Source organism: Neopsephotus bourkii, unplaced genomic scaffold (genome assembly GCF_033783945.1).
Source record: "Neopsephotus bourkii isolate Nb327-2 ecotype Australia unplaced genomic scaffold, CSIRO-AGI_Nbou_v1 NB_638, whole genome shotgun sequence".
NCBI classification, from domain to species: Eukaryota; Metazoa; Chordata; class Aves; order Psittaciformes; family Psittacidae; genus Neopsephotus; species Neopsephotus bourkii.
Genome location: NW_026901137.1, coordinates 879,922 through 896,022, shown reverse-complemented (window position 1 = coordinate 896,022; position 16,101 = coordinate 879,922). Strand labels below are relative to the sequence as shown.

The window sequence follows — 16,101 nt, the reverse complement described above, 5'->3', positions numbered from 1 at the left end:
CTGTTGTTTAAGCAAATTGGTGTTGTTTAAGAAATAAAATCCGCTACTAGTTTTGAGTAATCTTAACTTCTACTGATGCTATAATTTATATTTCCTTTTAAAATCACTTGCCAGTATTTTACACCAAATCATGACCATGTATTTTATGAGGCGATATCCATTCTTCATATGGTGAAGTGCAAGGCAAAAATGCTCTGAATTCCAAATTAACAGAGGTTTCTGAACCAGCCCCAACTGCCAAAATATAAACTTTTCAGAATCATTTTTCAGGTTTATGGTACTGTTAAATTCATATATATCTCCTAAGAGAAACAGAATTCACACTTTGAGGAAGACCAGCATGAAAACCCTTAGTTTTTGCAATTATCCTGTATAATCAAATTTCCTGCCATAATCCCACCATCAAATGTAGTTTGAATGCATCAGTGGTGTTTTTTTTTTTAATTAGCAGGTAGGACCGTGTCACTGAAACCTCTGATCAGTTTAGCCACGAACTAGAGATCATCTTCCTTTTCTTATGCAGTTTAATTCCTTCCATGTTATTTTCTAGCATAAGAATGCCACCTAGTGACAGTAACTGTCAGCTTCTGAAACTGGGCCTAAAAGCTATAGCCTAAATCCACAAGGAAGTGAAATATCTTAATGCTTGGTCAGTTAAGGGCAAATGCACCATTCATAACTAAAAGGTAGATTTACTGCTGGTATTTCACTAAAGTAAAATACATCCAATATCACAATTTTAGATGGGTCAGATAGAGTGAATTTTTGAACACATGTATGATTTATTTGCACTCCACTACATACAGATTTTCAACAGTTATCGGCAATCATCACATTGTTCCTAATACTTTCCTATGCTTGCTTCGTTTGTGAATGCTATCTAAATCCTATGAAAATGGGACCCAATTTCTGTTCCTATAAAGTTTTCAGGAAATATTCATCACTGGTTGTGCAGGATGGATAACATCTCAGATCCTGTCCCTCCTGTGTCAAATATTTTAACGTATGAAAACAAGTTATTGTCAGATCAGAGTAAAACAAGCTCTTTTTCTCTGTCAACTGAACAACTAAGGTAGCAAGATGTATCCACACTGTAGTTAACTGTAACAGTTCCAGAGGGCTGACTGGAAAACTCCCTTGGCCTCATAAAACATGTCCTTGCTTATAGAAATCATTTCAAAAGCAGTAGGTTCTGCTTCTTATCTCTTCAGCTGGGGAGATAACTGCCTCCAGTATTTTCACCATGTGAAATTACTAATTAATATTTTTTTCAGCCATGTTTTGCACAGAGCCAAATCTGATAACTGTGCTCAGGAAACTCCCGTTTGAGGTCCACTCTGTGGATTCAGGTATAGTTTAGTTTTGAGCTGTATCCAAGCACCGTAGCCCAAATCAGTGGTTCAGTGAAACCATGACTATTCTTTTCCCTTGAACTGCATCCTCTGAAACCTGCTGTTGCATTTTCGTCCCATATTCTGGCTCATAAACCTAATATGTGTCTTCCAGTTCTGGAACCAAGGCATTTGTTTTTTCTCACTAGCAAGACCAGGACACATTTGGAAATGCTCAGAAGTAAAGCACTGGTCATAGTCCTTGCACTGGTGAAAACTTAGGTAGGTGTCTCTGGGGCTAGGCACTAACTGAATGACAGTGAGATCTTCGAACTTAAATGCCTGGTGTAGCAGAAGTTAACATGGCAGATACATTTAGATGTTAATTTAAGGGCTTCATGTATTGCGTGTGAATCTATCCTAAAGTCATTAAGTCAGTTCTGAAAATGAGGCTGAGCCCATAAATGAAAGTTAAAATTCTTGTCCTCATGCCATTCCAACAGTACTTGTTGCAGTGCTGCAACGCCCATATGCTCTTGGGATCCATACGTAACTTACTGATTTGCCTTACTCGAATTTGAACAAATTTTAATGTGCCATGTTTATAATGCAGTTTCTGTCCTAGGTAATGAAATTAATACATAGAGCATTACCAAATCGTTTTGTTTTTGTTCTTTAATGTATGGTCTGCAGGTGGTGAACTTTTTACTGGTCTCTACAGTGACTACTGGGGAAGAGATGCTGCTCTATTTCGCACCATGAACCGCATGGCTCATCTCCGAACAGAACCTGATAGTGAGCGCCTGTTGAAAGGTATGGGAAGGAATACTAAACAATTCCTGTTTAACCAGAAATTAAAAATATATTGTTCATGCATACATCCATCCATTTGGAGATTAAGTTGTTTAAACTATTTTTTTCACTACTTTTTCATGAACCCCCTGTCAGGACGATTATATTGAAATCTTTACCTTGATTACATTTTGGATTTAACAAATAGAACTTTTAAATCACTCATTTTTTACTTTTAACATTGCTTTTAATTTACACTCTGAATGTTCTATACTATTTTGTGATACACCTGATATAAGTAAAATGCTCTATTTAATTAATGGGAATTTCTCATTAGAACACACCATTCTTTTTTTTTTTTTTTTTTAGATGCGATCATTTCATCTTTATGTTGCAATTAAACAACTCAATCTTTACCAAATTGTGTTGTAAAGAGATGTCATGCAGTAACGTATAATAAAAAACGTACAATGATCATACAGTTAAATGAAGCAGAGTTAAACCAGGTAATTTTAGAGAAGAACATTTGAGTATTCCACAATAAAAATATCGAGAAAAATCATATGCTGGGAAATTTGGAAATTGTTTCATACTCTTCAATATGAGATGTCATTGAATTTCAAAGTTTCTGTGAAACGGAGAATCAGAATCTTAATTTGTTTTGCTCCAAACATATTGCAATATTTCATCAAATTTCACAGCAGTTTTCTCCCAAATCAGAAGAGAGAAAATAGTTCTTCTGGACACTTCTTCCTACATGAATCTCACTTAAGACTTGACTTAAACACTTTTTTAAAAGACAGTTTAAGTCCAATACATAGTTTGTTCCTGAAATGAGCGTTCTAACTGGGTATATAAAAGACTGGGGTAACAACAATCACGTGGATATCCACAATATACAAATGAAGTTTGCCTTCTCTTCCATCTGGAATTTTTCTTTATTTTAAAGAGAGAATTTTCTAAATTATTGCCTCAGACTTTGCTTTTCATTTTGTTTATACCTGAAATTTTAATTTGCAGAAAGGAAATATTTTAAAATGTGTATTTTAAAAAATCAGAAAATTAGCAAGAACAGTATCAGTGTCTTAAAATGAAACTACTGTTTTCACACAGAACAGGAAGTTAGAAAATACTTACATCACCCACTGCTTTTTAAGATATACTATGTGTGACTGAAATACTCATTTAAAGAACTTGTAAAATCTTAGCTACAACTCGGTGTGATGAAATCATTCACAGATCTGCTTGATGTGGAGTTAAAAGGTATACAGGCATAGACTGAAGTCTGAAGTTTCAACTTTGCAGCAAAATGTTGAATCAGGAAAAATTTGGAAGGCCTTTATTTCATGACAAATATACACAATGCACCTTCTATCCTTGAAAATGTATGTTCATATATCATCTTTTAGCTGAACTACCAGAGCTTTTTCTTTATCTAAAAGGGTTTTCATCTGAAGTTGAAATTCCTGCACTGGGTTTATATGGGATCAGAGATTGTTATGTGAATAATAGTGCCAGGTTTTAACCTAAGCCAAATAAAAATATATAAACCCTGGAGAACTGGACTGAAAGAAGGTTTTCTTTCTTGCATGCATACGAAGGAATATTGATTTGCGTATTGGAGCAATGAGAGGTTTTACATTAATGTATTCCACGTGGTCTATAGATACTCACCCAGAAAATAATAGATATTTTTTTCCCTATTTTTATCACCCTATACCATCAGGTATCTCTTTGACTGACAAATCCCTGAATTTTTAATTTTACTTTTTACTTTGCTGCCTGCTGATTTTAAGAACTGAAATCTGTAAGCGATTATTTTAATAAACTTGGTTCTGATTTTTTTTTGTTTTTTTTTTTATAGAACCAAAATTTGTTGGCTCATACATGATTCCTGACAATGAAGACCATGATGACAACAAAGTGTATTTCTTCTTTACTGAAAAAGCATTGGAGGCTGAGACAAGTGCTCATGCCATATATACCAGAGTGGGACGTGTATGTGCGGTAAGGTCCTTCTTCTGATTCCCCAGCTAAATCAAAAACAAGCAAGCTTCTTTCTTTGGTCCTTCTTCCCCAGGAAAATATGGCATCTATTATGGGTGTGAGAGTAAGCTATAGGTCTGAATGAAAATACTACCTCTAAACAGCCTCAAGCATTAGAAAATTCAAAAGTGATCTGAAATCTGGGCTTGAAACTGAATTTTGCTGAAAGAGGAGGGCAAACTTCAGAAAATCTGTCATTCAGTTCTATATCTCTCTATGCTGATATGTGGTAGCAGTTGCTCACCGGACTCTCTTACCATCCATATTCTCAATTCAAATCAAGGGTCCAGGGTCTCTTGCAGCTCCCACAGCTGACATACACTGTCATCCCCTCACATTCCTGGTAACAGGACAAGGCCAGCCACTAGTCCCCTCCGACATTCCCTCTTGCCTTCTTATTCTTTCAGCAAGAGGCAGACTTAACTGACCTCCATTTGTGCAGGGCCAATGGCTGTCCCAACAGAAAGCTGAATAGGACAAGAGACAATGGGCACAGGTTGGAACACATGAAATTCTGTATGAATGTAAGAAAACATGTTTTTTATTTGAGCGTGGTTGAATACTGTCAGAGGTTGCCCAGAATCTCCATCCTTGGAGATATTTAAAACGTCACTGGACATGGCCCTGAGCAATTTGCTGCACAACTTGCTCAAAGCAATTTGGTTTGAGCAGGTCAATTGGACTAGATGATCTTCAAAAGTCCCTGCCAAATTCAACTATCCTGTGATTCTGTAAATTAAAACAAAAAAACTATTTGTGATATATAAATGATAGAAAGAGTGCAACGTCAATCATCTATAGAGTGCTTTATAAATAGTAGCTGATTAATTTTTAATTTCATGTCTCATTTATCCTCTTCTCAACATCGATTAGGGAAAATTGTGCAGGTAGGAACTAGAATAAAGGATTGACCTGTCCAGCAAATTAGGTTTCCCGGAAGAAGCAGAAAACTCATGACGAAAGACTGATTCCTTCCACTGCACTGCACGATTGTCCATTCCCCACTCAGACCACACTCCTCGTATGTTGATCCCATCTTTTTTTGGCTCCCTAGGCCAGCATCTCAGAGGAAGAACTCAGTTGATGAAGATGAGTACTTTTAACATATGGTCTCCCAGATCAAGCTGCTCATAACTGGTCCTCTCTGAACAACTAATGAAGTTCGGGTGCATTCCTTTCTTTTTTTACTGAACTGTAGTAAGGCTGATGAGAGGAGCCCTCCCATTCCCACTGGGACCACTTCTGCTTGATTAAAAGAAGGAATGAGTTTATTTCTTAGCATCTGATTTTGTTTCTAAAAAAAATTGCATTCCCCCTCCTAACTGTAGGGGATTCATTACTTAAACTACTGGGTAAAGTGCAAGATTCAAGTTAAAAATCTTCTGTCACCTCAATGTATGGTATATGTCACATATGCTCACAAGTATATTACCCATTAACATTTCTTAAGGAGTGCTCATGTGTAACTTAAAACATCTGATGTATACGAAGTACCAAATTTCAGCCTAAGACATTAATGTCCACAAAGCCAGTTGGCTTTCTGAATTCAAGCCTGCATTAAGATCTGAAGAAGAATTCTTTGGTCTATGTTCAGGTAGATGCCTGAATAGATTATTTTAATAGTTCACTCTAGTCTGAAATATATCCACCTGAACGTCTTATCTCTAGCCATGGGTTAAACCAAAAGCCTACAGACCTTTCCAATCCACTTGTCCAAAACTCCAAATATTCTATCCTCTGGACATTAACTTCACAGCTGTATGCTATAATTCAGATTTGATTTAATGAATACAAAAAGAAAATAGCTAGTTGGTGATTCAAGAACTGACTTTTTTTCCAGTTTTTACATTTTTAATCTAAGCTGTAAGAGGTTTTGTAACACAGAGGCAACTACACCATATATTTCTGCTTTTCTGAGGAAAACAAAGTTCTGTTTCTGTGAGAGATCAGTGTGAAGCTGAGGAAATCAATTAATTTCAGCAGTTTAGAATTAAGTTGTCAGAGGGGTTTTGCAAGTCTAATACAAAGCCTTCAACAATCAGTTACACAGCCTACCTGAATACAAGGCCATAGCTTTGAGGATGCTGCCCAGAAGTTACAGAACCTGATTTATGATTGGTACTAAATACCCTATTCTCCTAACAGTCCAAGAGACACAATAACAAGAAAAAGATGAGACAGCCATAACAAAGCAGGAATCATTTAATGTTATTGAGAAATTCTTACAACACCATGTAGGCAATTGCCCCAGCTGTACCAGCTCTATAGATAGATTCAAGGCTTCAGTTTCCAAACATGTTTATCTAACCCTGCACTGAGCTCCTAACACAATGCTAAACTTTGCCAAAGTACTCAGTAAATCCAGCTAACAAAAAAAAAAAAAGAAAAAAAAAAGAGAGAAATAAAAAAGCTTTACAACAGCTGCATAGTTAAAACTACACACGGATGTGGTACAGAATTAAAAAATTCTTCTAAACCCACAGCTCTTAATGAGACCTGGAGTTGATCAGTGCAATCTTGCTTGGAAACTGACTCCAGAGAAAGTATACTAGTAATAGACATGTGGTTTGAAAACGCACGCTTTTGACATTAAAAGATACAATGAGTGGCTAATTCAGCAGAGATGTTTGTGCTTCTAGACTTACTCACTCAAATTACCATCAGTATTTGTTTCTCTTTACACAGAATGATATGGGAGGCCAGCGAATGCTCGTGAATAAATGGAGCACCTTTCTCAAAACCAGGCTAGTTTGCTCTGTGCCTGGGAGAAATGGAATTGATACACATTTTGATGAATTGGGTAAATATCATAGGCTGCAATAAACTTAAAACCATCATAAAAAAACACACACTTTCATAATAACACATATGACTGTCAAAAATTGTATTTTTATTCATTGACAGGGAATGGTTGTTAAGGTTTTGTTTCCAGTTCATATGATATTCTATATATATGGAATTGACTATCATCAATTGTGCCTTTACGTATTGCATTGTTTATAAAGTTTGCTTTTAAATCTGCATAAAATTAAGTAGCATATACAAGTAAAATAGGATTACACTTTTAACAAACAATGAACTTTTTCTTTTGGGGGCTGAGAAAAGTAATCTGCTACCATTTACTTTGAGTTTAAATTTTTCAGAGGATGTTTTTCTGCTGCAAACTCGAGATAACAAAAATCCAGTGATATTTGGCCTCTTCAACACTACAAGGTAAATAGCTGGAAGAAATAATAGCAACCACAGATTAATGTTTGAACAACCTATTGAAGAAAGAGAAGCTGCATGATAAATATCGCTTAGTAAATATATAGTAAACAGTTTAATCCCTGTTATATTCACAGCAGTCTTCCTTGCTAATGTAAAAACTACTCTGTGAAACTCAGGAGCTTGAAGTCTTATTCAGTGATCCATTCTATGTGGATCACAAATTAATTAAATGTTTCTCTGCTCGAAAATTTCCTGGTGTCAAAGTATATACACTCCTACGTGCTTATCACAGCAGCTTATCAAAGCGAATTGTCTTACTTTAAGAGCTTCACTGTAATTCAAGTTTAAGTAGATAAAGCTTAAATTCCTAGTAACTTCCTAGTGAAGCTTAGGCACTGCAGCCCAGTTCAAGTGCAAGCATGCAGTACCAGTTTTTTGGAGATCCAACTGTTTTTTCAGGATGTAAATGGTAGAGCAGCTGTGCTTTTACCACTATCTCACTCTCCTGACTTATTTTTTCTGGAATAAAGTGAAGCCAGTCTGGTTCTTTAAAGGTGCAGGCACTTAGAATGTCCTACTGGCTCCCTAGCCCAGCACAGAAGGGCAGGCACCTAATAAAAATGTTCTGGATCACCTTCTGAAGTCTTCAGGGGTGATTTCATTATAGAGAGCACTAATGTTTCTTAAAAAACAAACAAACAAACAAAAAACAATACCCCCCCCCCCAAACCCCTGAATCGCTTCTGTGCAATAAAATGAATACAATTTATGAGTAAATTTTATGTGGATTGATCTACATAGAGTGATCTTGATGACTTAATAACATCAACCAACATTCCCATTCAGAATAAAAAGACTCCTGTTCATTTCAGTCAGCAGTGGTTGATTTCCATATTTCCACAATAAGGCAACAACGAATAACAAGAAAAATCTTAGAGAAAAAAAAAAAGGTTAACTGTTTAAGTCACTAATCAAAGATGTATAAGACCTGGATTCAGTTCCCTGCACTTTGTGATTGTAAAGACATGATTTAGAGCCTTTGTTCACCATTTTTCATTTTTGGGGTTAGAACACAGAGCATCCTTAAAGAAATATTATAAATATAAATATAAATATAAATAAATATAAATATAAATATAAATATAAATATAAATATAAATATAAATATATTAAAGACTTTGTAAAGAATAATGAACACAGCAGTTACAAGAAAAGCATATAAGAAAAACAAGTAGTGTTTTTCTCCCTGAATACTGTTGAAATGGGACTTATTTTTAACTACATAATAATACCAGTATTATATGTATAGAATCTGACATACCGCTTTAATAATGTCTTTGAATTTTACTTCATAGCAATATATTTAGAGGATATGCTATATGTGTTTACCACATGGCAAGTGTCCGAGCAGCTTTCAATGGACCATATGCTCATAAAGAAGGACCTGAATACCACTGGGCTCTATATGAAAGAAAAGTACCTTATCCTAGACCTGGTTCTGTAAGTACAATCTATTTTCCATCACTTTGCTGTGTAAATGAACATGGGAAGGGAAAGCAAGCTGCTGCTAATGTAGAGATCTTCCTGACTTCACAGTCAGGGTATGTTTATTTGAACATTTACATATTCTGCATTTCTGGAAAATCGTGGAATGGTTCAGCAAAAAGTTTAATCGAGTACCAGATGCACACCTTTCCCAAAGGAAAATTGTGGAATTGTTTATATAGGGTTTTTCAAAATCCTGCTGGAACTTGAATTTAACAACCTCGTGTCTAGGTCCAAAGGTCCCACAGCTAGGACCCTAGGCAATAGGGGCAGAAAGAGGCATCCCTGGAAGATGGGTCTGAAGCTGCATTCAGAAACATTAAGCGCGTTACCTGGGAAGGCGCCTGTCCTGGGTTTAGCAGGACAGCGCCTCACTTTCTATTGAGTCTAAAATAACTGTTCTAAATTTGGCTGCTGACATATTTTTTGCATCTGACTCTTGATAACTTTAACTGCTAAAAGAAATAAATGAAAAGTCAAATTTATTAAAGGGCATTGAGTAACCATGGAGGTTTTTTCCTAATGGAAATTTCTGGAGAACAATAAAGAAAATAAAGAGAAAATAAAGCCAGGATGAACTAGAAACATGTACATATATTTACATTGAAAAAAAATACATATTTAAGATACATGCACTATTTTCCAATGTAAATAAGATCATTACTGGAAAAAAACAAGCTTACTCAAACCAATTCACTTATTTTTTATTGCTGCTGAAACTAGGGCATTTAACAAGTGTTAAGGGAAATAAAAAAAAAATTAAAAGATGCTCCACTATTTCAATATCAGGTGGTTCTGGTTCCTTTTTTTAATCTTTTTCAAAAAGGATCAAATTTTAATATTGTCATAATTTAGATTGATGTACAGGTTAGAAAGGAGACACAGATTTTTTTAAAATAACTAATCTGAATAAATACATTTCTAGTCAAGAAATAAGTCCTCCACCACCCAAGGTCCTTCTCTCATATAGGTTCTTTCTAGAAGCAACGGAACGGCTTCCTCACAATGCATTGCTTTGCTTTCAGACATCACAGAGTGATATTTTATTACCCTCAAATAGGGTTCCTGAACTTTTTAACATTCTTGTAGTGTACCATTTACAAAGTATGTAGAAACATTAAAACAATGTTGCAAAGAACCAAACTCAGCAAAATCACTCATGCTTTTAATTAATTTTCACACAAGTTTCTTTACAAGCTTCCTTTTCTTGCAATGGACTTTAAATGAAGGAATGAAACAAGATGTATCTTGAAATTTGAATTAATCTGGCAACTGCTTAGCAGCCATACAATTGCTGCAGTGAGTTGCTCCTGCAAATTGTTAGATTTTTCATTTGGCAAATAGAAATTTTGGAGGAAAAATTAAACTCGTTACTTAGAGACAAGTAATTAATTTCTACAAGGAATTCCTAATTTCTAGTGGATTTCTCAAAGGTATTACAAGTAATCATCTCAAACCCTTTTCCATTTCACTCTTGTTTTAGATGTTTCTGAATTTTCCATTTCTGTAGTATATGAGCCCACAAGTCTCAACCCAAGTCTGGGGGGTGAGGAGAGCAGCCCTATGTTCTGCACCACTTGAGAGAGTTCCCTTTGCATTGCAGGGCCCCATCAGCATCTCACAGAAAAGGCACAACGGGGGCTTTCCTCACCTTTCCTTTCCTGGCTCCTATGACTGGAGTGTTGAAATGGAAGGTTACAGACTCTTTAGAAAGGACAGGCCTGGCATGCGTGGAGGGGGAGTTGCTCTATGTTAGGGATAGGCTGGAGTGTATGGAACACTGTCTCGGGACAGGTGAGCAGATAACAGAGAGCTTGTGGGTCAGGGTTAAAGGGAAAACAGCGATGGGAGACATTACTGTGGGGATATGTTATAGAACACCTGGTCAAGAGGAATCTGCGAATGAAGCACTCTATAGGCAGATAGGAAAAGCCTCACGGTCACAGGCCCCCATTCTCATGGGTGACTTCAACCACTGTCCATCATATTTGAAAGATCATGGCAGTCAGGTGAAGTTCCAAATGACTGGAAAAAGGGAAATATAACCCCCATTTTCAAGAAGGGGAAAATAGATGACCTGGGGAATTACAGACCAGTCAGTCTCACCTCTGTGCCTGGCAAAATCTTGGAGCAGATTCTCCTGGAAGGCATGCTAAGGCACATGAAAAACAACAAGGTGCTTGGTGACAGCCAGCATGGCTTCACTAAGGGGAAATCCTGCCTGACCAATTTGGTGGCCTTCTATGATGGGGTTACAGAACTGATGGACAGCGGTAAAGCAGTTGATGTCATCTACCTGGACTTGTGTAAAGTGTGTGACACTGTCCCACATGACATCCTTGTCTCCAAATTGGAGAGACATCAATTTGTTGGATGAACCACCCGGTGGATAAAGAACTGGCTGGATGGCCGCACACAAAGAGTTGTGGTCAACGGCTCAATGTCCGCCTGGAGACCTGTAACGAGTGGTGTCCCTCAGGGATCGGTGTTGGGACCGGTCTTGTTCAACATCTTTGTTGGTGACATGGACAGTGGGATTGAGTGCGCCCTCAGCAAGTTTGCCAATGACACCAAGCTGTGTGGTTCAGTTGATACACTGGAGGAAAGGAATGCCATCCAGAGGGACCTTGACAGGCTTGTGAGGTCAGCTGATGCCAACCTCATGAATTTTAACCATGACAATTGCAGGGTCCTACCCGTGGGTTGGAGCAATCCCAGACACAGGTACAGGCTGGGCAGAGAAGAGATTCAGAGCAGCCCTGCAGAGAAGGACTTGGGGGTGCTGGTCGATGAGAAAATGAACATGAGCCAGCAGTGTGCACTTGCAGCCCAGAAAGCCAACCGTATCCTGGGCTGCATCAAAAGGAGCGTGACCAGCAGGTAGAAGGAGGTGATCCTGCCCCTTTACTCTGCTCTTCTGAGACTTCACTTGGAGTATTGTGTGCAGTTCTGGTGTCCTCAACATAAAAAAAGGTCATGCAACTGTTGGAAGAAGTCCAGAGAAGGGCCACGAGGATGATCAGGGGACTGGAGAACCTCCCATATGAAGATAGCCTTAGAAAGTTGGGGCTCTTCAGCCTGGAGAAGAGACGATTCTGCGTGAAGACCTCATAGCAGCCTTCCAGTATCTGAAGGGGGTCTATAGGGTTGCTGGGGAGGGACTCTTCATTAGGGACTGTAGTGGTAGGACAAGGGGTAATGGGTTAAAACTTAAACAGGGGAAGTTTAGATTGGATATAAGGAGGAAATTCTTTCCTGTTAGGGTGGTGAGGCAGTGGAATGGGTTGCCCAAGGAGGTTGTGAATGCTCCATCCCTGACAGCGTTCAAGGCCAGGTTGGACGAGGCCTTGGGTAATATGGTTTAGAGCAAGGTGTCCCTGCCTATGGCAGGGGGGTTGGAACTTGATGATCTTAAGGTCCTTTCCAACTCTTAACTATTCTATGATTCTATGATTCTGTGATTTTATTTAGTTAAAAATGAAAACCCTGTGAGAGATTATTTTTATTAAATATCTCCACGGCTAGAACTTTACAAAGGCAACCTGGCAACGACTATTCACTTTTTATGCTGTGCAGTGCATGGCAAGCGGAGTCTTAGCCTGTGTTCATGCTCCTAGCTCTGTCTCCTTATTGCAAACAGCCAGTGAAATTCCATCACTAGGTTGATTAAACAATTACTTTAAAGTCAACATTGAACAAATACTTTCCTGTAGCTAAGCCCCAAAAGTGGAAACAAACATTACCCGGCTTGACAAGTGCGGGAGTCCGTTATTGTCAATTACAGCTGACCACAAGTTTAAAATTACTGTTTCTAGTAAACATAAAGACTATTTTATTTCACTTTATTGATTGAAAAATCCAATTTAAATAGGGAAAGGATGCTACTGTAGCTTTCCTTGAAATGTTTCTTAAAACCACACTGTCTTACGAATATTTGGAGAAAGTAAATGGTTATTGAAATACTTCCAAGTTGATCATGAACGGTTTCAATTAGACATCATGAAGCAAATTGGAAATGTAGAATCTATTTTCAGTTACGGAACACTATATCCTTCACAAAACATTCTAAAATGAACTTCTCTGTTTAATGCATTAAATTATCCCTAATTGCACATTTGGCTGAAGGAGTAAGCCTCTTTTAGTCAATCATTGATGTAAAGTCTATTCGCTTTCAAAACCGGTAGATTGATCAATACAAACATTGGTATTTCAAGCTAAACTGTGATATATAATACTGTCCTCATGAGTTAGGAATTAGAATCAAATGTAATACTGCTAGAATACCTGAAATCAAGGATTACTCTTGCCACTGGCATAATTTTTATGTGTGCTTCGCTTTTTATGGCAATACATTTTGCAAACAAAAGTAATAAGACTAGAGATAGATGTCAAGCATTGGTGTTCTGCTAATTTTGCATGGTTGCGTCTCTACCTTTCTCCTATGTGCCAGTGGCCATTTTGATTACATCTTCGATATGAATTTGGGGAAGGCACTATTTTTTGTCAAAACCCAAAAGTGTCACTATTTACTCTTCTCTTAGAATGCCAGAGAGGAAGGAGCTACTTCTTTCTAAAACCTGCAATGCAAGGCTCAGTTCAACTTTCATTTTCTGGGCTTCTCACAATTAATAATTTACACATGTAAAAGCATAGAGTTCACTGTCCCAGTTCTTACTGTACCTTAGTGCTAAGTTTTCTGTAGACTTGTCATCACCCCTAACAACACGAGCTGTCTCTTGACAATTTATTTAACAAAACTTCAGGATAATCTATGCTTTATGTTTCTGCAGTGTGCCAGCAAGGTGAATGGTGGTCTGTACACTACCACCAAAGACTACCCTGATGAAGCCATCCATTTTGCCAGGAGTCATCCACTGATGTATCAGCCCATCAAGCCTGTTCATAAGAGACCAATATTAGTTAAAACAGATGGAAAGTACAACCTTAAACAAATTGCAGTGGACAGAGTGGAAGCTGAAGATGGGCAATATGATGTCTTGTTCATTGGTACAGGTAAATTAAAGAAAGCGAGGGGGATGATTTAACGCGGGGGGGGGGGGGGGGGGGGGGGTACCTGCAGGATGAATGGAATTAATTTCTGCATAGTCTAAAAAAAAGAAAAAATCAACACAACATTCCTTTTTAACAGTCATTCTTAACATGAGTTCTCCAGTCTTTGACTTACAGAGCAGGTTAGTCATTCTAGACACGTGCTTCCCTGTCCTGATAACATTATACAGAAAACTAGTGGTAGGGGAAACATTTAAAGGCTAAGAAAAGAAACTCAGATATAAGATTCTTTTTTCTTTCTTTCTCCTTCCTTCCCTCCTTCCTTCCTTTCCTTCCTTTCTTTCCTTCCTTCTTTCCTTTCCTTTCTTCCTTTCCTTCCTTCCTTCCTTTCCTTCTTTCCTTTCCTTGCTTCCTTCCTTTCCTTCCTTTCCTTCCTCCCTCCCTCCCTCCCTCCCTCCCTCCCTTCCTTCCTTCCTTCCTTCCTTCCTTCCTTCCTTCCTTCCTTTCCAAACAAGAACCTCAAATTAAACTCCTGAACAATTGTCATTATTTTTAAAAATTCAGAACATAATCGTATCAATTTCTGAGCTGAGACTGGAGACCTGAGAGAAACAAAGTGGATTAATATGATTTTCAAAAAAATCAGATCAAGTTACTGCCTTTATTCCACAGTTTATTTTCCCAAGTTCTAGAGACCACAAGTCTAGCTGATACTGCTAAAAAGAAACTGCCAGCTTCCAGATTTGGGTTATAACACAGCGTAAGGAAGGAAGGAGGAAATACCCAAGTTTCTTAAAAAGATACTGTTAGAAGTTTTCTACGAAGTTTTCTTGTTCTTTTGTTCCATTTTCATATGTTACAGACATACAGTTTCATAAGATAGAGAGAGCTTGTTTAAAGAGGATTTGTAAATATCGAGCAAAAAATATGGTTAAGGTAAAATAGTTTACAGTATTGTAGACCTGCACTAACTCTAAGCAACCAGAGAGAAACATATGCTAATGGTATTTGAAAAATAAGAAAACTGAAGAAAATAGGAGAAAAGCTTGGAACTAAATAAGACTTTAGTCACATCTAATCCATCTGGAAAAAATCCAAGGATTCATCCATTCACATTTTAACAATTTAACAACAGGAGTGGTATCACAAATCATTTTGACCATTTTGTCTAGGAAAGCAGTTACAGTGAATTATTTTTTACAAATGAAATTCCTCTGATAAGCACATTTCTGTGTTGAGAACACTCAAAAGAAGCATGTTTGTACAACAGCAAAGGCTTATTTATACTAGTGCTGATTTCTATGGTTTTAAATGGCCTCAGTATGGTTTTGGTATTGGACTTAGTGTTGTCTATAAAACATTGTGCCATGTGCCACTTATTTCTGTACAGCAGGTTGTATAATGGTGACTAGATTTTCTCATATTTTCCATTTAAATTTATGATTGAGATACTGTATCAAGTACCCTTGTACACAAATCCTCTGTTCAGCAAAGCTGAATCCAAAGGGACTTAAGTGTGTGTGTTAGAGCTGTGCTGAGTGGCACCCAACAGCTGTTTAGTCTTCTTGAGATGTCTAATCTCAGGTGACAGGAAATTCCAGCATAGGAATTTGGGCTTTAGAAACTCTGAAACAAACCCTTCAATCTCTGCTCTGGCAAAACCCCCATCAAACAATGCACTGCTTCTCTTGGCATTATAATGTTAGAAAGGGTTAATCTTTTTTTATCCAAGTCCAACACCTGCTGTGTAACATAAGCAAACAGGGTCTTGCAGCTGAGCACGAGTTTCCTTAGGGTAGCAGTGTAGGTTAGAAAAGTGCATAAAGGCAAATTCTAAATGTCAGGGCTTTCACGTGTGTCAGCAGGATTTGAAGAGGGACTTACTTATGAAAATCAGATCTCAGAATGCAATTTATTTTTACTGTTCTATCACAAAATGAATGCCTTTGATTATATATTCTGTTTGAGAACTGGTGTATGACCCCAGCTTAATGGCTCCTCTTTATATTTGCCCCTTTGATCTTTTGCTGAACATTTTTCCCAGTGCTTGTCTGCTTAATATTTCCTCTGTAAATCAAAGGTGACTGAAAGCAACAGAAGAAAGGAAGTGATATTTGCCATTGTTGATGACAGATTTTCAAATTAAGGAAAGCAAGACTATTTTAGC

At 37.5% G+C, this 16,101-nt stretch overlaps 1 protein-coding gene across 2 annotated transcripts in view; it reads left to right on the top strand.

The window, feature by feature from the left end:
• SEMA3E (semaphorin 3E) overlaps positions 1 to 16,101 on the top strand; it is a 134,876-nt gene that overhangs the window by 103,667 nt on the left and 15,108 nt on the right. For both annotated transcript variants that reach the window (XM_061352221.1, XM_061352220.1), the window contains 6 exons: positions 2,025 to 2,144; positions 3,988 to 4,130; positions 6,855 to 6,969; positions 7,313 to 7,382; positions 8,735 to 8,879; positions 13,715 to 13,937. In XM_061352221.1, the coding sequence (XP_061208205.1) occupies positions 2,025 to 2,144; positions 3,988 to 4,130; positions 6,855 to 6,969; positions 7,313 to 7,382; positions 8,735 to 8,879; positions 13,715 to 13,937 (816 nt within the window). The remainder of the gene's footprint in view (positions 1 to 2,024; positions 2,145 to 3,987; positions 4,131 to 6,854; positions 6,970 to 7,312; positions 7,383 to 8,734; positions 8,880 to 13,714; positions 13,938 to 16,101) is intronic.